The 19,710-nt window shown below is 49.2% G+C and overlaps 1 protein-coding gene across 4 annotated transcripts in view; it reads right to left on the bottom strand.

The window, feature by feature from the left end:
* Positions 1 to 19,710, bottom strand: part of FMNL2 (formin like 2) — a 114,963-nt gene that overhangs the window by 17,527 nt on the left and 77,726 nt on the right. For all 4 annotated transcript variants that reach the window (XM_062498117.1, XM_062498115.1, XM_062498116.1 and 1 more), the window contains exons 6-12: positions 18,316 to 18,468; positions 11,439 to 11,547; positions 9,288 to 9,364; positions 6,558 to 6,651; positions 4,111 to 4,185; positions 1,973 to 2,083; positions 264 to 413 (exon numbers count right to left, since the gene is read on the bottom strand). In XM_062498117.1, the coding sequence (XP_062354101.1) occupies positions 264 to 413; positions 1,973 to 2,083; positions 4,111 to 4,185; positions 6,558 to 6,651; positions 9,288 to 9,364; positions 11,439 to 11,547; positions 18,316 to 18,468 (769 nt within the window). The remainder of the gene's footprint in view (positions 1 to 263; positions 414 to 1,972; positions 2,084 to 4,110; positions 4,186 to 6,557; positions 6,652 to 9,287; positions 9,365 to 11,438; positions 11,548 to 18,315; positions 18,469 to 19,710) is intronic.

The raw sequence follows: 19,710 nt of genomic DNA, 5'->3' as shown, positions 1-19,710 counted from the left end.
CCCCAAACTGGGGCCTGCTCTGCTGAGAAGCTGGAATTTTCCAGGTAATTCAGGTCTCCCAGCTCCTACACCTGAGCCAGGTGAATCCTCCTGGAAGCACAACCAGTGTCTGATTTTTATTTTTTATTTTTCCCAACTGAGAGACCCAGCAATCCTAAGGCTTTTTCCAAGTTTTTTTTGTTTGGTTGGTTTTTTTTGTTTTGTTTTTTTCAGGCTTTCCTCCCCGCGAACCAGGCAAATCCAGAATGCAAATCCCAACTCACGTGGGAAAGGTTTTCTTCCAGTTCTTCCACCCTCTCCAGGGCTGCGTTCTTGGTCTCAGCGTCCTCCAGCAGAGCCCCCACGTCGAACACGTTGTCCAGGTAGGCCTGGATCTGCACCTGCAGCTTGTCACTCTCTGTGTGCTTCAGCTTCTGCAGGGCCAGGGACACAGCACACAGGTGACACAGGGACACAGCACACAGGTGACACAGGGACACGGGGACACAGCACACAGGTGACACAGGGACACAGCACACAGGTGACACAGGGACACGGGGACACAGGGACACAGCACACAGGTGACACGGGGACACAGGGGACACAGCACGCAGGTGACACAGGGACACAGGGACACAGCACACAGGTGACACAGGGACACAGCACACAGGTGACACAGGGACACGGGGACACAGCACACAGGTGACACAGGGACACAGCACACAGGTGACACAGGGACACGGGGACACAGGGACACAGCACACAGGTGACACGGGGACACAGGGGACACAGCACGCAGGTGACACAGGGACACAGGGACACAGCACACAGGTGACACAGGGACACAGCACACAGGTGACACAGGGACACGGGGACACAGCACACAGGTGACACAGGGACACGGGGACACAGGGACACAGCACACAGGTGACACAGGGACACAGCACACAGGTGACACAGGGACACGGGGACACAGGGACACAGCACACAGGTGACACGGGGACACAGGGGACACAGCACGCAGGTGACACAGGGACACAGGGACACAGCACACAGGTGACACAGGGACACAGCACACAGGTGACAAAGGGACACAAGTGATACAGGTGATACAGGGACACAGGGGATACAGGGCTGGGGGACAGGGGGAGCTCAAGGCACCTCCACCACCCAGGGTAAGCCTCAGGACACCAAACATTCCCAGGTCAGCCCAGCAATCCAATCCTCTGTCACTGCAGGGGACACTGCAGCTCCCCTGCCCATGGAACCAGAGCTTAGGGTCCCTTCCAGCCCAAAACATTCCATGATTTCCTCTGGGTTTGCTGGGAAAGGCTCAGCCTGGTTCCCATGGACTCCCCAGAGCCACCCCCAGGCCCCAAACACAAGCCATGGCCCCAAACACAGCCCCCAGACCCCAAATCCCTCTCACTGGATACTGAGCAGGAATCAGCAGGGACAAAGTCACTGCCATGGCAGCAGCAGAGTTCCCATGGATGTGCTCCCAGGCACAGGGGGAAAAAAGCTGCATGGAGAGGTTGTGGCTGCCCCAATCCCTGGAAATGTCCCTGGACATTTCCCTGGAAATCCCAGGCCAGGTTGGAGCAGCCTGGGACAGTGGAAGCGTCCCTGCCATGGCAGGGGTGGATTGAGAAACTCTCCAAGGTCCTTCCAACCCAAATGATTCTCAGAACCCATGGAAAACAGAAGGGGAAACAGAGCAGCAGCTTCCCTCTGACAGGCAGAGAATCCCACAGGAGACTTTTCCAGCCCTGTGGCTGGAGCTGGGGGACGTGGCAGGGCCAGCATGGCTGTGGTTCATCCTCCCTTTGTCATCAGGCTCCACATTTAGCTCCAGGCTGTCATTCCAGCTGCCTGCAGCCATCCCCTGCTGGCCACGGCCCCTCCAGCTGTGGGACAGCCCAGGAGCTGTGGGGTGAGGGGTGTGGGGACGTGGGAGAAGGGGGGTTGGGAATGGGGGCAGCTCCAGACTCACATCCAGGTACTCATCCAGGCCCAGCTTGGTGAACTCGTACTGGAGGTGCACTCGGAAGTTCATGTCCTCCACGGAGTGCACCACGATGTTGATGAACTGCATGCAGGCCACCTGCAAGGACACCCCCAGGTGAGCCCAGGTGTCCCCAGGAACAGCTGGAACGGGATCTGTGGCACTGCTGCCTTCAGCTTTAGCTTCAGTTTCAGCTTTCATATTCTCCAGATTTTGTACTGCACTCATATTTAACTCTGAACTCCATACAAAGCGTTCCAAGTTCTCCTCACAGCTCAGGCACACAAAACAATCCTTGTCCAGCCCCACAACCAAGGACACCTCTGCAGCTCCAGCCCCAAAAAGTGCAAAGAGCAGAGAACTGAGGAGAGAATGTGGGAGGGTGGGACTGCAGAACCTGGAGCTGGGCTTGGACAATGAACCCCAAGGTGGGAATGAACCCAAACTTAGAAAAGTGTGAAACTCCTGACTCCGAGTCCATCTTGAGCTCTTGCACTGCCCAGGGTGAATCCTTTGAAGGGCTTTTAATAAATCCCTGCTTTATTCCTTTACCCCTGTCCAGCCCCTGCTCCAGGGATTAGGATCAGCACTGGAGCAGGATCTGAACAGACTCCCCAGCCACCAGCACATCTCCTTGTGGTCACTCCAAGGGAAAACCAGGAGCTGCTCTACCAGAGCCCTGAACTGTTCCATTTCCAGCCCAGGGCTGGATTTGGGCTCAGGGAATGTTTGGTCTGCTGGGATAAAGGGGAATGAGCATTCCAGGAATTAAATCATGTCTGCAGAGTCACCTTCCCAAAGTGGGAATGCTGCCCAGGCCAGAGTAGGCACCAGGCTCTGAAAAACCAATCCTGGGTTTAAACAGCTGGAAAAGGGAGATTAATCCAGGCCTGGGTTTAAACAGCTGGGAAAATGAGATTAATCCAGACCTGTAAAAGTGAGATTAATCTGAGCCTGGAAGCCCCAGTTTAGGAAAGGGGATTTGCACACAAGGACCTTTGTTGGTTTTCCAAAGCACATTTCCCAAGCTGAACAAGGAGCAGATCCCAGGGATTGGCACCCACTCAACCAGGGAAAGGCAAAAGTTCCAAAGATATGGGATGTGGGGAAATCTCCTGGGCACTGAGTGGCAGGAATTGGGGTACAAATCCCCAAATCTTGTCCTTCTCTTGCCACACCCTGCTGTGCCCAGGTACCCCCAGAGCTCTCAGGATCCCTCCTGTCACCCCTGGTGCTGCTCCAGGAAGGAATTTCTGGGTTTCTCATGGATAAAACACTGGGAGCAACACTGCAACAGCAGCTTCCCAACATCCACTGGGATCCTTCCCAGGTTTCCAGAAGGAACCTGAGGATTGAAACAAGCTGATTTTAGGATTTTAGCCACAGAAAAGCCTCCAGATCTCCGGGTCATTTTTGGGAAGAACAAACTGGAGGCACCCCCTGGATCACCAGTCTGGCACTGGAATTTGGCCACTTCCCTGGGATCTGTTCCAGAGTCCAGGGGAAGAATTGATGGGATAAATCTGTGACTCCAGGACTGAGTGAAAATGCAAGGATTGTGTGATTTCCTCCTTCTTTTTTTTTTTTTTTTTTTTTAATCCAAGGGATTTGCCAGCCTGTCTCCCTCACACCACCTGATTTTTAACCAAGGCACTGATCCTGTCCTGGAAACATTCCTGGAGGGTTCAAAGGCTGCAGGAATCACCTCACTGGTGCTTTAACACCTGATTCCTGGCAGGAAAAAAAGGTCTTTTACACAAAGCTCAGCACTAAATTAATACAAAGAGCAACAGGATTCCAGTACTGGGGTGGGAAATCCTGCTCAGAATGGATCCAAGCACTGAGCAGGAATTCAGGGGAGACTTTTCCTCATTAAAAAGCAGGATTTCTGTTTCTCACATTCCTTAAACCCCAGATTTGGGAGATTTCTCCTGATTTTAGATTATCACATTCCTTAAACTCCCAGATTTGGGAGGTTTTTCCTGATTTCAGTTTCTCACATTTGGGAGATTTTTGCCACCAGCCCCAGAACCACCACCCCTCCTGCCTGAGACAGCAGGGCCAGGCCCAGGGAAGGAAAAGGATGGAAAAAAAAAAAATGGGAATTTCTGGAAAATCCCACTCACCATGAAGTCAATGTTGTTGTCTTCATTCCTGAAATGCTCCATGAGCTTCTCGAAGCGCTGCTTCTCCCCACACACCTGAAAACAAGCACCAAAAAAAGAATTTCAAATACACTTGACCTGCTTGTTCAGAGCCTCTCCAGCCAGGTTTCCTCTGGTGAAAATGTCTCTTCATCATAAATTATTCCATGTGGACACCTGCTGAGGAGCCAGGTACAATTATTCTATTTTTGTAATTACAAAAGAGCTTCTTTTATGTCTTTTCTCTTTAAAAAAATTGGATCTCATCCATGAGTGGAAGGAGCAGAGTTGCACCAGGCTGTGCCACAGCTCAGAGCTGACTTTTCTCTGTAATTAGGGAGAAACCCAAAATGACAGGGAAGGGAGAAAAAGAGAAAATTATCCCTGGCTAAAGGAGGAGTGAAAATAAATCAGTGCAACTGGTCAGAATTCCTGAGCTGTGGAAAGGGTTTTTGGCAGGAAACAAAAGCAAGATCCCAGGATATTGTTTAAACCTTAATATTCCCAGTAGTTTCTGTGGGAGGATGGAATTCTGTCTGTCAGTCCTGCTTTCCTGAGCACACAGACCTGCAGTGATCCACAAAACCCCCCAGAATGGTAAATAAACTGGGAAAGACATTCCCATGGGGAACGGAGCAACCTGGAAGGTGGGGCCATGGCAGGGGTGGAATGGGATGGGAAAACCCAAACCATTCCAGCATTCCACAGTCCCTCCTGCCTCCACTTCAGGAAAAATGGAGCAGATTTAAAGAAAACCATGGATTGTGGAAGCCAGGATTGCCAGGAGAGCTGATGGAAACCATTCCCCAGGGATGAGAAAAGCTGCTGTGAACAACCAGGAGCCATCTGGGGCTGATCAGGAGCATCCCAAGGGATCCAGCCCCAGCAGAGCAGGGCCAATCCCAGGATTGGAAAACCCTGGGATGCAGCACCTGAGGGAGGGGAGAAGCAAGGGAGAAGCTCAGGGATATTCTCCCTGTCCTCAGCTGGGGCAGGGCTGGGACTCAGCAGCTCCAGGAGACAGCAGAGGCACTTCCAAGGAGTGCTGTAATTTATCCTGGAAGATTAAAGAGAGGGAAACTGGAGATGGAGCCTCCAGGCTGGAGGCTGGCCTGGATCCAAAGGGAATGCTGGGATCCAGCCCCACCACAGCAAACCAGATGTGGTCATTGCTGGTGGGATCACTTTCCAAGGGCTGTCATTGGGAAGCACGGCTGGGGTGAGAGGAGGCAGAGCTTTCCTTTATGGGAATCATTGTGGGAAGAACCAGGATTAAAAGGAGTTACCAGAGCTGGAAAAAAAAAAAAAAAAAAAAAACTGGCTCTACTTAGGCTGGGAATAAAAGCTTTGGAGGTTGGACTAAGCCCACATCACTCCAGAAAACTGAGTGGATTTATGGAAAACCACCCATGGAGGGGCCTTGTCCAGGTGCTAATGAAGGAAATCCATCCCAGAATTATTCCAAAGCTGCAACACAACCCTGTGAGGGAACAGGAACAGCAGGATCTGTTAGGGGGAGTTTGGAGAGGATTTATCTATATCCACAATTCCCAGCCAGACCACCCAGGAGCAAAGCTCATCCCTCCTGTTGGTCCTGCTGGATCACTGTGGGATGCTCCAGAATCACTCCCAGAATGGTTTGGATTGGGAGGGACTGTAAAAAATCCTCTAATTCCACACATTCCACTGGATCAGGCTGCTCCAAGCATCCCTGGAAGTGTCCCAGGCCAGGACTTGGAGCAGTCTGGGATAGTGGAAGGTGTCCCTGCCCATGGCAGGGGTGGAATTAAAGGGATTTAAGGTCCCTTCCCACCCAGACCATCCCTGGATTCTGATTCCCTGGAATCAGTGGGAGTGATGTTAACCCAGGGGGAATCCCAGTGTGCTGGATCCTGCTCCTGGTTCCCTTCTGGGGAATCCCTCCTGGATCCCTTCCCTGGTTCCAACACCAGCTTTTCCCTTCCCAGGGAAGTTCAGCTCCTGGAACAACCACCAGACAAAAATCTTCCCAAAAACTGTCTGGATTAGCTGAATTCCAGTTTATTCTCTTGGCACTTCTGGCCTTGGAGCAAAATACACTGGATTCTTCAGAGTTATGGATCACCCTCAGAAAAGTTCTTCAGTTTTGCTCCAATCACTCCTGAGAGAAGCAGGGACACCCAAATTCACTCTAATCAATCCCAAGAGAAGCAGGGACACCCAAATTGTCTCCAATTAATCTTTGGGAGAAGCAGGGACACCCAAATTGTCTCCAATTAATCTTTGGGAGAAGCAGGGACACCCAAATTTGCTCCACTCAATCCCAGGAGAAGCAGGGACACCCAAATTTGCTCCCCTCAATCCCAAGAGAAGCAGGGACACCCAAATTTGCTCCCATCAGTCCCTGGAAAAGCAGGGACACCCAAATTTGCAGAAGGAGCTCCACAAACCTCCTTGAAGTTATCAAATGCAGACAAGATGATCTCGTGGCCCCCTCGGACCAGGCAAACTGCTGCCAGAAGTTCCAGGACCAGGGCTTTTGTCCTGTGGAAAAAACAAAGGAGAAATCAGGGCTAGCACCAGATCCATCTGCTCCCTGCCCGAGGGAAATCCTGGGATTTTTAACCCCTTGGAGTGAGTGTCCCTGCAAGGTGCACAGTGCTGATCCTGGGAATTTTGCCTCTCCCGGGATCATGCAGCTTCCCCCCCTGGTTTTAAAAGCTTCTCAAATCATGCAGGGATTGAAATCCCAAGTTGGAAATTCAAGCAAAAAAGGAAAAACTGGCAGGAGTCTGGCAAAGGCAGGGCAGTGTTTGAGAGAATTCCCAGGGAATTCCCTGGACACGCCTGGAGGAGCAGCTTTGCACCCCCAACCACCTTCCCAGTTTTTAATGGAAGAGCTTAAAACTCCAATCCACAGTTTCCCTGACACAAATCTGAATTATTCTCCGTGATAATTTGTATTTATAGCCCCCCCCCACACACACACAATTCACTGCAGGAACACAGGCTGTTGGATCACATCCTTCTCCCTAAAAAAATCAGGAATTTGAGCTGATTTTCAGCAGTGAAACAGAGAGAAAACGAGATCACTGAGGGGAAAAACATGCAGCAAACTCGGTGTAGCCCTCATGGAAATCATCCACAGTATTTCCTTCCAGGATTCCTGGAAAACAAAAGATTTTTCTGGGCAGCTGAGCTCTGAGCAGAGGCAAACCATGCACACACAGAAAAAAAAAATTAGTCCCATGCTCAAGCAGCGACTCCAAGCAGATGTTACAGAACAAGAAATACCTTGTGGGCTCTCAAAGGGTCAAGGTTATCTTTGGAAAGCAGAAAAAATGGTCACTTCCCTAGGAAATTGTAAATGGAATGTTCAATTCTGCCTCCTCCACCAGGCAGAAAAAACAAAAACAAAAAAAATTGTTTTTTTTTTTTTGTTTGTTGGGGGGTTTTTTGGTTTTTTTTTATTTTGTTTGTTTGGGTGGGGGTTTTTTTGTTGTTTTTGTTTTTTCTTGGGTGTTTTTGTTTTATTTTGTTTTTTCCTCTCCTGCCACAAGAAGAACTCGGGGTTTTTCAGGATCAAGGAGCTGTGGTGGGGATTTGCTGCAATATTCCCTCGGAGGGGATGGGGATCTCCGAGATTGGAGTCTCCCACACCTCTGGGAAGAGCAGAATTCCCTGGAGCTGCTGCTTCCCCTTGGCACATCCCAGCCAACCCTGAGCTTCCAAACCCCAGGGCTCTCCAGCAGCTCCCACAGGGCAAAAACAAACACAATTTGGGGTCTGAGCAAGGGTGAGTCCTCAGATCACTCCGATCACGTTTTAAAGAAGTTTTTTTTTATCCACCAAAAATCGAAATAACCCACTTCTTCCAAAAGTGAAAACTTGGGTTCTCCCCCGATTTCCAGGCACTGAAAAATGATAAAAATGATGATAAAAAGTATTTTTAAAAATTATAAAAACAATAAACTTCCCATTTATTCTTGGCTTGCTGACTCGGGGGCTGAATTAAAGAAAGAAGAAGTTGCTTCCCTCAGGACAGGATTCCTGCTCCCATCTCAGTCTGGGAATGCACATCCAGTGTTGGTCATCACCTCATCCCCCTGTTTCCATGCTGGAATTTTTGAAATTGAGAGTTCTGGGCTTTTTTGGGTTAACAGGTATTGACTTTTAGGAAAATATTGCTTTTAATTTGAGGCCATGGAGAAAGCTTCCAAAATTAAATGAGAGAACTGGGATCACTGGTGTGTAGTTTGAATAGAAGTGTGCAGTATCTCATGGTGGAAAACCTAGCATTTCAAGTTTTGAAGTACAGTAAAATCTAGAAAGAAAAATGAAGGGTTTAGGGCGGAGGTTTCTTTCTTCTTCACCACCTTCTTCATGAGCTTAGGTGGTACTTTTGTAACTGAATTTAAAAAAACAATAAAATCCACACTTCCCCTGTCCTTGGAAACATCTCGGTGTCTGGATTTGTCAGAGCTGCCAAGGTTCAGAAGTCCAGGACCTGCTGGAGGTGGGACCACAGGGATCACCAGCAGCTCCACTGAGGAATCACAGCACCATGGCTGTGGCTGCAACCTGACCCAGAGCACAAACAAAACCCTCTCCCAGAGAAATCCCAAGCTTTAGCATCTTGGATAGCATTTCTGAAAGATGATTTTCCCTCTCTCCAGGAAAATCCCACAGGAAGCTGCTCATTGCCACTGGGGTTTCTGCGACACAGTATCCCAAATTTCAGATGAATCCCAGAATTCCAGAATGGTTTTGGTGGGAAGGACCTTAAATGTGATCCAGTGCCACCTCTGCCGTGGACAGGGACACCTTCCACTGTCCCAGGCTGCTCCAACCTGGCCTGGGACAATCCCAGGGATCCAGGGGCAGCCACAGCTTCTCTGGGAATCTGTGCCAGGGCCTCTCCACCCTCCCAGCCAGGAATTCCTTCCCAATATCCCACCAAACCCACCCTCCTCCATCCTGAAGCCATAACTCAAGCTGGAGAATCAGCAGTTTCTAAAAGCCCTGGAATTAGACACCCACTGCCCATTGCTCTGCACCATTCCAGATTCCATCTGAACCCGGGCAAAGCCTGATTTTTCCTACAAATCCCCCTCTGGAAGCCCTTTCCAAGCCCTCTTTACTCACCTGTTTGTCAAACCCTACAAGCAAGAGGAGCCTACCTGGGGTTCTTGTTGTTCAGACTTAGTGCAATCTCGTTGACGGCGTGAGGATGGGACATGACCATGTTGAATCCATACTGGAAGGAGAAGGGACAATCCTGCCTCAGCCTGACAGCAAAATCCCACAGAAACCCCAGAATTTCACCTCTCCCACCAAATCCCAGTGGATGGCAGCTTCTCCCCAGTGCTTTAAGCCAAACAAAACCTCCTGGAATTTAAAATTTCATTCTCCCACCGGACATCACAACTTCCAGCTCTGGGTATTCCATGGTTTTACAATTCCCTGGCTCTAGCAGTGGTGGAAGTGCTGGGTGTCCTGGCTGGCAGAGCAGGATGTGTCCAGCAGTGTGTGTTCCATCAGTTCCATCTGTTAAAGCAGCTGGGGCAGTGCTCTTTATCTTTCCCACAGCCCATCCTTCCTCCAGGAGAGATCTCCTGTTAATGGCCACTGAGTCCCACTGCCTGGCTGAGAAAATTCCATCACCCCATTGGGATTTGCTCCACCCAGGGGCAGGAGCCAAGCATTTCCTACCCGGATCAAATCTGGGATTTGGAACATCAGAGCAGCCTTTTCCCACTGGATCCCAGAGGAAAACCAGACCCTTGCACATCATCACTGGAGCTTTGGAGGAAACCTGCACCTTCCCCAGGAGCACTGCTCCAACAGAAGCACATCTGTCACTGCAGGAGGATGCAGCCACCATTTAATGGGACTGCTCCAACACCCTGAGTGACTGACGGGGGCAGCTTGGATTCTCACTCTGACAGTGGGTTTGTTTTTTTTTAATACAGTATTTTTATTTTAATTTTTCCTAGTAAAGAACTGTTATTCCCATTCCCATATCTTTGCCTGAGAGCCCCTTAATTTCAAAATTATAATAATTTGGAGGTAAGGGATTTACGTTTTCCATTTCAGGAGAGGCTCCTGCCTTTCTTTACAACCACCCGTCTTTCTACCCAGGACACTGGGTTTGGCCATTTCAGGAACAAAAAGGGTCCAAGAGCTGCTCCTGCACCTCTCCCAACCCCTCAGCTCGTTCCTTCCTCCTTCAATCCCTATTTCACCGTGCCTCATTTTCTGTCCAAACTGGAATTTGCTGCCAAACCTGACTCTGCTGCGGTCCCTGCGAGTGCAGCTGGCTCTGCTCTCCCAAACCCACGCAGAATTCCTCTGCAATGTGCTCCACTGGGTAACTCACTGTCCCTTGAGTCCTTCCTGAGTCAATCCCAGGGAGCAGAGCTCCCACAAACCCCTCCCAACTCCTCCTCAAGGTGTTCACTGCAGCTTTTCCTGGCTATTGGCCGAAAATCCCAAATTCCTGACGCTCCCAGGGAGCGCTGCACGATCCCAGCATCCCACTGGAGAGAGGAAAAACCTCAGGAAAATCAGATGAGCTTGGTCTAGTGGGGTATTTCCAGTTAGGCCAAGTGCTTTGCCATAAGCACATACAAGGGAAAACCTGGATTTGCCATCCTCTCAAAAAATCTCCTATTTTGGAGTGTTACTCCAAAACTCCAGACTAATAAGTAAACTATATGGCTAAATATAACACAACTAAACAAATATGATTAATATAGGATGATATGTTATCATATAACTCATAATTTATTCTATTTCTCTATTTCTATTAACATTAAATATCTATTTGCTAATATAGTTACATTATTACGTATTATACCTTATTAATAATTAAATATATTCACTATTAAATGTATCAGTGTTATTTTCCATATATATATTTCCTATATATCAATAAAATATTATTAGATATTTCCATTTATTTAAATATTAAGTACTAATTTAAATATTTTGTAATTCATTAATAACTTTAAAATTTATTGGTTTATATTTTAATAGTATATTTTATAGTTATAAAAATAACAATACATTACTTTGTTGATAATTTATAACAATATAACTAAACTCCAGACTAATTATAACCTAATTAGCTGCACATCTAATGAACAGAAGCTGTCCCAACACATCCAGGCTCTTACTACCCTTTCCCTAAACCCCTAAATCACAGGATTGTGCCTCATTCCTTCCCATTTAATGCAAATTTTAATATTTCCATCCATTTTACCTTAAAAATCCCCCCTTCCCACTTTCCCTCCCCACTTCCCAACACCCAAATAATTCCAGGGAATTACCTGGTAGTTCATGATGGCCCGTAAGCACATGATGCACACGTGGACATCATCCTTTTTACTCACTAATCGGGAATTTTTGAGGGTTCTTCGGCTTGGCAGGGTGTTGTACCTGCAAAAAAAGAAAAAAAAAATTCTCATCAACCACAGGATTTTTCAGGAGGGAAAAGAAAGGAAGAGGAATATCCCCCCCCACGGGGTGAGGATGCAGGAGTTTTCCAGAGGACAAGCAGGAAATATTTGTGGAAATAAAGAAGGAAAAGGTCGTGGCAAGGATAAAAATCCAGATGTTTGGCTGCACCTCAGCCCTTCCTGCCAGCACAGGCTGACAGGGAATATTCCCCAAAAGCAGGGACAGAGAATATCGCATTATTAATTGTGGTTAATTGTTTATAGTTAATTGTGTTAATTGTGGTTAATTCCTTGCTCATCCCTGCAAATTCCCCTTTTTTAAACCCACAAAAAAGAAAAAGCAGAAACAGGGAATACCACACCAGTTTTTGTGACTTCCTTGCTCATCCCTGAAAATTCCCAGTTTAAATCCACACACAAAAAAAAAAAAGGCAGAAACAGTGAATAGCACACCAGTTTTTGTGAATTTCCAGCTCATCCCTGAAAATTCCCAGTTTAAATCCACTATAAAGGCAGGAACAGGGAATAGCACACCAGTTATTGTGACTTCCTGGCTCATCCCTGCAAATTCCCCCTTTTTAAATGCACAAACCAAGAGGAACAAGGTCCCACACCAGGGCTGGGTATTCCCTGTGCCCACCCTGCCCACAATTCCCAGTTTCCCACAATCCCTCCCCTGGGCTTTTCCTTCCCAGTCCTGCTGAGATGAAAGGAAGCCCCAAATCCAAAGCAGGATTCTGTCAAATGAGTTGTTTTTTTTTCCTTTTTTTCCCTGTTTTTTTTTTCCCCATCCATAAATATGAATGAATCCATCAGCTCAGGGCACTGCAGGATTTCAGAATACATGACCCAGTTTGGGATCAGCACAGAGGGACTGGAGCACTGGAGATGAATTTTGGGAGCAGCACAGGAGGAAAAACTGCTGGCCCCAAGCTCTGCATCTGCACCTGGATATTTGGGGTGCAGGTGGGAAGGGATGTCCCACATCCCCCTGGACCAGCTCTGTGCCATTCCTGTCCCCAAATGTCCCATCCCCAGTCCCAACAGGAGCTGAGTGACCTCAGACTGGGGATTTTGTCCTGGTGCACCACCCCAGACCTGCCAATTCCACACATTCATCCCACCAAAGATGAAAAGCACCACAAAAAAGAAGAGATTTTTGAAGTCTTTTTAGTCCCATGGAGATGGTTCCTACACGGGTTTCTCTCAGATTTAAATTATGAAAGGCTGCAGAATTATTTTCCATGCATTTTAAATCAGATTAATGAGAATTTTATCATGCCACTGTTGGAAGAAAAATAATTTCCTCAGTGCCTGGTGAATCCCTAAATTTCAGAACTGAAGCATCCACCAGTTCTGTTGGCTCTAAGAAATGGGGAAAAATCTTTTTAAACAATAAAAATGACCATAAATCCAGATTTTGGTATTTCCAGGTTGGAGAAACAGAACTGAGGAACAAGGATGCTCCAGCAGTGGGTCTGATCTGCCTGGAATTTCAGCTTGGATCCAAGCACTTGGATGGAATCTTCCCAAGATGAGATGATCCCTCCTGAACCTCTCCATACCTGCATGGAGCCAGGCTGGGAGAGCTGGGAATGTTCCCCTGGAGAAGGGAAGGATCCAGGGAGAGCTTCCAGCACATTCCAGGGCCTGAAGGGGCTCCAGGAGAGCTGGAGAGGGACTGGGGACAAGGGATGGAGGGACAGGACACAGGGAATGGCTCCCACTGCCAGAGGGCAGGGATGGGTGGGATACTGGGAATTGGGAATTCCTGGCTGGGCTGGAATTCCCAGAGCAGCTGTGGCTGCCCCTGGATCCCTGGAATGTCCAAGACCAGGCTGGAATAACCTGGGACAGTGGGAGGTGTCCCTGCCCATGGCAGGGTGGAATGGGAAGGGCTCATTCCTGATGAGTCTGGAATATCCCCAGAGAGGAGACTCCACTCTGGGATGTGTCCAGGGCTTGGTTCTGCCTCCTGTCCAGGTGGAATTTCCTGGGATCAGATCCTCTGGCATCACCCAGCTCCCCCCTCTGGGCACACTCCCAGAGCTTCCCCCCATGCCAGGGGACCCCAGGACATGGAACGTGCCCTGCAGAGCTCCTGTGCTGAGCCAAGCCCTCAGGGCAGAGGGAATTCTGTGCTGGATTCCCACCCCACCCCACCCCACCAGCAGATGAGATTCCTCCACAGAGCCACCAGCACCAAGAATTAAAGATTTTTGTTACAGCAAGCCCTGAACACCACTCTGCCCCCGGACCAGAAACTCCAGGAAATTCCACAAGCACAGCTTCATCCAGGTTGGGAAAGCCCTCCAGGAGCATGGAATCCAACCATTCCCAGCCTTGCCAAGGCCACCAGTGGCCCTCGTCCCCAAGTGCCACATCCACAGGGCTTTCAATCCCTCAGGGACACATCCAAACAGCTTCTCCAACATAAAAAAAATCCAACACGGGCTGCTTGCTGAGGAATATCCCTGCCTGGAAGGAAAAAGTGGGAATTCTGGGATCTCTCCCCAGTGAATCTCCATAAATCTGCCCCTGGAATTCAGGCTGGGGATGCTTTTCCCCGTGTCTGCAGCCACCCCAAGGCTCCCTGATGTTTTTGTTTCCTCCCCAAAGCCAGGCAGCTCCAACACCTCCCTTTGTGCACCACGAGCCAGGGAAAGGCTGGATGAGCTTCTCCTGCTTTTCCTTCATTCCTGCTTTCCCCAAGGCTTGGCCCAGCAGCTGGAGGACTCGGTGGGTTGGATTTCCTGTCTGCTGCAGGTCCCAGATGATGTCACCCCCAGGATATTTATCCTGCTAATTAAAGTCAGATGGATCCTCTTTCATTTCCACAGCCCCTCCTTGGAAGGGGAACTACAAAACCTTTCCCCTGCAGAAGAGCAGGAGCTGAAAAGCTGAGCCTGTGGGAGCTCCTGCAGAGGGGAAGGGACTGCAAGGGGCCGCAACAAGCGGGGAGGGAGCTAACCCCGAAATTTGGGATGAGGAGGATGAGGAAAAGAGCAGGATTTCAACAGCATCGTGGGAAAAGCAATGACCAGCAAAGCCAAGGCTGATCCTGGGCTGGAATACAGAGCTTGAGGGGTTTTTTCCTCACCCAGATCTGATAGGAAAATGTTTCAGATAAAGAATAATTCAATCTTTTTTTTATGTATTTTAGGGCCATGGAGCTGCTTCAAGGTTGGAGCCCCTCTGGAGCCAGGCTGGGAGAGCTGGGAATGTTCCCCTGGAGAAGGGAAGGATGCAGGGAGAGCTTCCAGCACATTCCAGGGCCTGAAGGGGCTCCAGGAGAGCTGGAGAGGGGCTGGGGACAAGGGATGGGGGGACAGGACACAGGGAATGGCTCCCACTGCCAGAGGGCAGGGATGGGTGGGATACTGGGAACTGGGAATTCCCAGAGAAGCTGTGGCTGCCCCTGGATCCCTGGAAGTGTCCAGGGCCAAGCTGGGGCTTGGAGCAGCCTGGGATGGTGGCAGGAAAGTTGGAATTAGACCCCAAACCCTTCTGGAACTCCAGGCCATGCCCAGTCCAGTGGTGCAGACTTGGAATGCAAATACAGTTTAATACAAATTTAATACAATGTAATACTAATCACAGCTGATTTCTCCCACAATTTTCACCTTTTTACCTGCTAAAAAATATCCTCTTTGATAATATCCAGGCCAGGGTGGATCTCACAGAGATGAGAAGCTGAAATTCATCATGGCTGGGTGGGTTTTGGGTTCCAAAAACTGTGGGGTTTGTATCAACTGACAGCAAAAAAACTCCTTCAGAAAGGAAGGTTTTTGGCTCATCCCAGCAGTCTGGGGTTTCTGTGATCCCCTGGAGCTGCTCAGAGAGATGTTCTGGTGAATTAGGAAGGACCTGACAAAATGGTGACACCCCCAGGCCCCCGAGCAGTGGAAGTGTTGCTGGCAAAGCCCAAATTCAGTGACTGCAGCTCCCAAAACTGTGTCAAATTTAATCCCAATTACTGAGTGCACTCAAAGCCCATTGATGGATTTGCCTGGATCGTTCTCACACACTCGGCAGATTCTGGAGGAAGAACTGAAGTTTCTCAGTTCAATCCACATGAAAACTCCAATATTTTTCTCAGAACAAAGGGAATTTCTAATGCTGCAAAGCCTGCATTAATATTTATCTGACAGCAGACTCTGGCTCTCAGCAAAGCTCCTTCTCCCAAAAAAGCAGCAATGAAATCCCCACAGGTTCTTTCCCCCTTTTTCATCCTCCTGCCCTCGTTTTGGTGTTGGTTTCCCAAATCCCTGTGCCTCCTCTTAAGGATAAAAAACCCTCTCAGTTGCCAGGGAAACGCAGGGAGCAGGGAATTGGCAGCTCCAGCACTGCTAAAAGGAGCTGGAATTAGAGAGGGATGGTCCTGGAGCCTGGGCAGAGCTCTGCCCATCCCAGAATGCTCCTGAATTTTGCATTTTTCTGGAGATTTTCTCAGCCCTCTCCTGTCTCCTCCAAAATTTTCAGCCCAGTTTGGATGGGGCTTGGAGCAGCCTGGAGGAGTGGGAGGTGTCCCATGGATGGGTTCAAACCCTTCCAACCCAAACCAGTCTGGGATTCTGGGGCTCCTTCCTCTCATTGCACAGCTCCCAGCATTCCAGGAATTCCCACACACATCCCAAAAATCTCATCTACCACCCGGAGAAGGGGCAGAACCTCCTGATTTTGCCAAAAAAATCCACCCTGTGCCCCCTCCTCAGTTGAGCACCTGCCTTGTTCTGAAGAGATTCTCCTTCAGTCCACCAATATTTACTAATTATAAAAATCATGATTAAAAAATTAGAACTATTAAAAAAACCTCTCCCTTCTTAAAAATTTCTCACCTACCTTTCTTTAGCTTTCAGGGTATTTTTTTTTAAACACACATAATCCCCAGCTATTGAAAAAAAACCACACTTTTAAAAACAGAGCTTTAAAAAAAGCGTATTTTTAAAAATGCGTATTTTAAAAAAAAGACATTTTTAAATGCCCATTTGAAACAACATAAAAAATACAGATTCAAAGAATATCAAAAACACAGATTTAAAGAAAGAAATCCTTCTAAAACCCAATCCAAGAATCCAAAATTCCTCCCCAGCCCTCAGATGGCTCTGGAGGCAGGGCAAGATTTTGGGTCCCGTTTCCGTGGCAGTTTTTGGGTCCGAGTGAAACCTCTATTTATAACAAAAAGGGGAAATCAGAGGGACAAGGACAAAAAGCTCTAAGTCTAGGTATCAAACACAACTATTTGCACCGTGATAAGAACTCGGCTCTCTCTTCCACGCCAACCGCTTTCGCCTCTCTCCGCCAAAATCCCACAGCAGGGAACGGGAATTATAATGGGATAACCACACGTGCTGGAGCCTTTCTCCTGGGGCTGGGGCTGTCCCAGCCCGTGCGGCCACCACATTATCCATGGCACGGCAGCAGCGCTGGCCCCGGGGCTCCGTGCCCTGCAGGGACAGCTTCCACTGGGACTTACGGGATTTTCCGGGCGGAAGCGCCATCGGCGGAGCGCAAAGGGAAGCTGCTCCACAGGCAGGTGGCTGCCAAGCAGCTGTGGCAGCGTTTGAGCTCAAGGTGGTCGGGCAGAGAAACCAATCTGATGGTGTGTGAGAGGAGGTGAGAGCACGGGGAGGGATGGGGGAGCGGGAAGGGCGGGAGGACGGGGAAGGAGCGTTCCAGCGGGAAAAGGGAATGGAGAGATGTTGAAACGGAGAGTCAGACAGGTGAGCAAAAAAGGGAGATGCGAGAAAGGTGGAAGGAAATGAAGAGAAACAATGTAAGAGACATGTAAGGTATTCCTGGTTTAGGCATTCCTAATCCCGAGCACTCATCCCGAGGACACAGCGGAACTGGAGCCTCCTCCAGCTGCGCAGTTAAAGAGCAACGAACACCAAAACCACTAAAAAAACCCTAAATCAACCGGCCAAGTGACCCTGCTGCACTCCACAGCTGGGTTTCTTTCCCAGAGCTCCCCTCCTCTCCACTGCCTGAGGGCTGGGAATTCAATCAAGGTACAAGGTTTGGAGCCACTCAACACCGACCCCAGGGCCAAGGTCACTGCCTGGCAAAGCAAAACCACCTCTGCTGGAAGGGACAGGCCGGCAGTGAGGCCTCACTGCATCCATTTTTGGACTCTGCTATGCTCACAGGATTATGGAGTAAAACTCCATAAAAGCCAAAAAAGAAAAAAAAAAATCCCAAAGGACCTGAGCTGTATCCTGAGTAACAGCACTGGGAGCTGAGGGTGGAGTGGGACATCCAAGGAATGGAAGAGAGGTGACTGTCAGCCAATCCTGGGAAGTGATCCTGCCTTTTCCAGAAATGGAACCAAAAATAAGGAATATTGGGAAAGAGAGACTTGGTAGTCGAGCATGGAATGGTGAGAGGGTGACAGCAGCTTTGGGGGAGGGACGTGGCCTTTCCAAAGAATCCAAAATCCAGTTCATGGCAGCACGGAAGGAATGTGCTGCTGGAAGGGACGGGAGCCCGTGGCTGGGTCCATGGAAATGCTGAGCTCCATTCTGGAGAAGAGGAACGGCTTCCCCCGCACAGGGAAACATCCTCCTCTCATCCTGCCCTTGGAAGTGATTCCTGTCCCCAAGGGGCTCCTTCCACCTCAAACCACCAATCCCTTCACGTGCCACCCCTCGATGGGAGGTGTTCCCCAGGGAACAGGGGGCACACGAGGGATATATCCTGGTGGGAAAATTCCCAATGCAACTGGGAATTCCCACAAAGGGTTCCGTACCGGAGAGTGGAGTGTCGGCCGGAGCGGGAGACGCTGTTCCCAACGGGAGAGGGCAGATTGCTGCCCCTGTGCAGATCCTCGATGGAGCGGCTCCAGGGCTTGGACTTGTCCATGGAGCTCTCCAGGCTGTTCTCCAGGCTTTCAAAGTCAAATCTGCAAGGAAAAGGGACATTCCAAGGCTGGGTTAGGCGGAAGAGACGCGCGCCGAGTTTTCCTTCCCGCTGCGGGTTTTGGTGGAATCGCAGAATCCTAATGGGACCAAAGCCAAGGAAAAGCCCTCCCAGACCATCAAACCCAACTGATCCCCCAGCTCTGGGAAGGTCCCTTCCCACCCAAACCACCCCAGGGTTCTGAGAGATCAGCAGGTGGAACGAAGATGGAAAAGGAGAGCCGTGGTGCTGGAGGGACACGGGAAAGTCCAGGGAAATGGGATGAGATTCACATGGGGAAGGAAATTCCAGAACCACGGCTTCATTCAGGTTGGGAAAACCCTCCGAGACCATGGAATGCAACCATTCCTTGCCAAGGCCACCAGCAGCCCTTGTCCCCAAGTGCCACATCCACAGGGCTTTGGATATAAAATAAATCCAACACGGGCTGCTTGCTGAGGAACATCCCTGCCTGGAAGGAAAAAGTGGGAATTCTGGGATTTCTCTCCAGCGAACCTCCATAAATCAGCTGTGCAAGCACCACTTTGGTTTCCTCATCCCAGGGGTTCAGCCCCACAAACCTCCCAGCACATTCCAGCATCACCAGAGCCACCCCAGATTCCCTGATTTCTGACTCCTTGCCCGTTGCTCTGCTATTCCAAGCAGGAATTGCTGGTTCCCCTTCCAGCTCCTGAGGTTATTACTCATGTTCCCCACGCGAGAGGGGAAAAACCCAGCGAGTTCCTTGTGTGCATTTGTATAAATTTAGGAAGAAAGGCCTCGTACAAACATTTTTTTTTGCCGTGCACCGTTTTTTCCAGTGGGTAACATTTGAAACCATAGGATTTTCCCTCATAAATTTTCCTGCAGCCCCACCACAAATCTCTTTTCTGGGCAATGACAGCCATAAATCTGATGGCAGCCTTGCTAAAAATAAATTATCAGCTCTCCCCAGCTTGAGTTTCTGCTCCAAAATTGTCTTTAACCTAAGGCTTCTTTTTCATTTTTATAGAAAATAATCTGCTACAGCATCCTGAATGAATGTGGATTAATTCCCCATGCCTGGAGTTATCCAGAGCCAGGCTGGATGGGGTTTGGAGCACCCTGGGAGAGTGGAAGGTTCCCTGTCCATGGGCTTTAAGGTCCCTCCCAACCCAAACCAGTCTGGGCTGACCCCATGACAATAAAACAAAATTCTCAGCTGAAGATCTCCACTGAGAGCTGATTTTCCCCACTGGTTTTTCAG

The sequence above is a fragment of the Cinclus cinclus genome, chromosome 9, assembly GCF_963662255.1.
Source record: "Cinclus cinclus chromosome 9, bCinCin1.1, whole genome shotgun sequence".
In the NCBI taxonomy this organism is placed as follows: Eukaryota; Metazoa; Chordata; class Aves; order Passeriformes; family Cinclidae; genus Cinclus; species Cinclus cinclus.
This window is presented reverse-complemented; position numbering and strand designations above follow the sequence as displayed.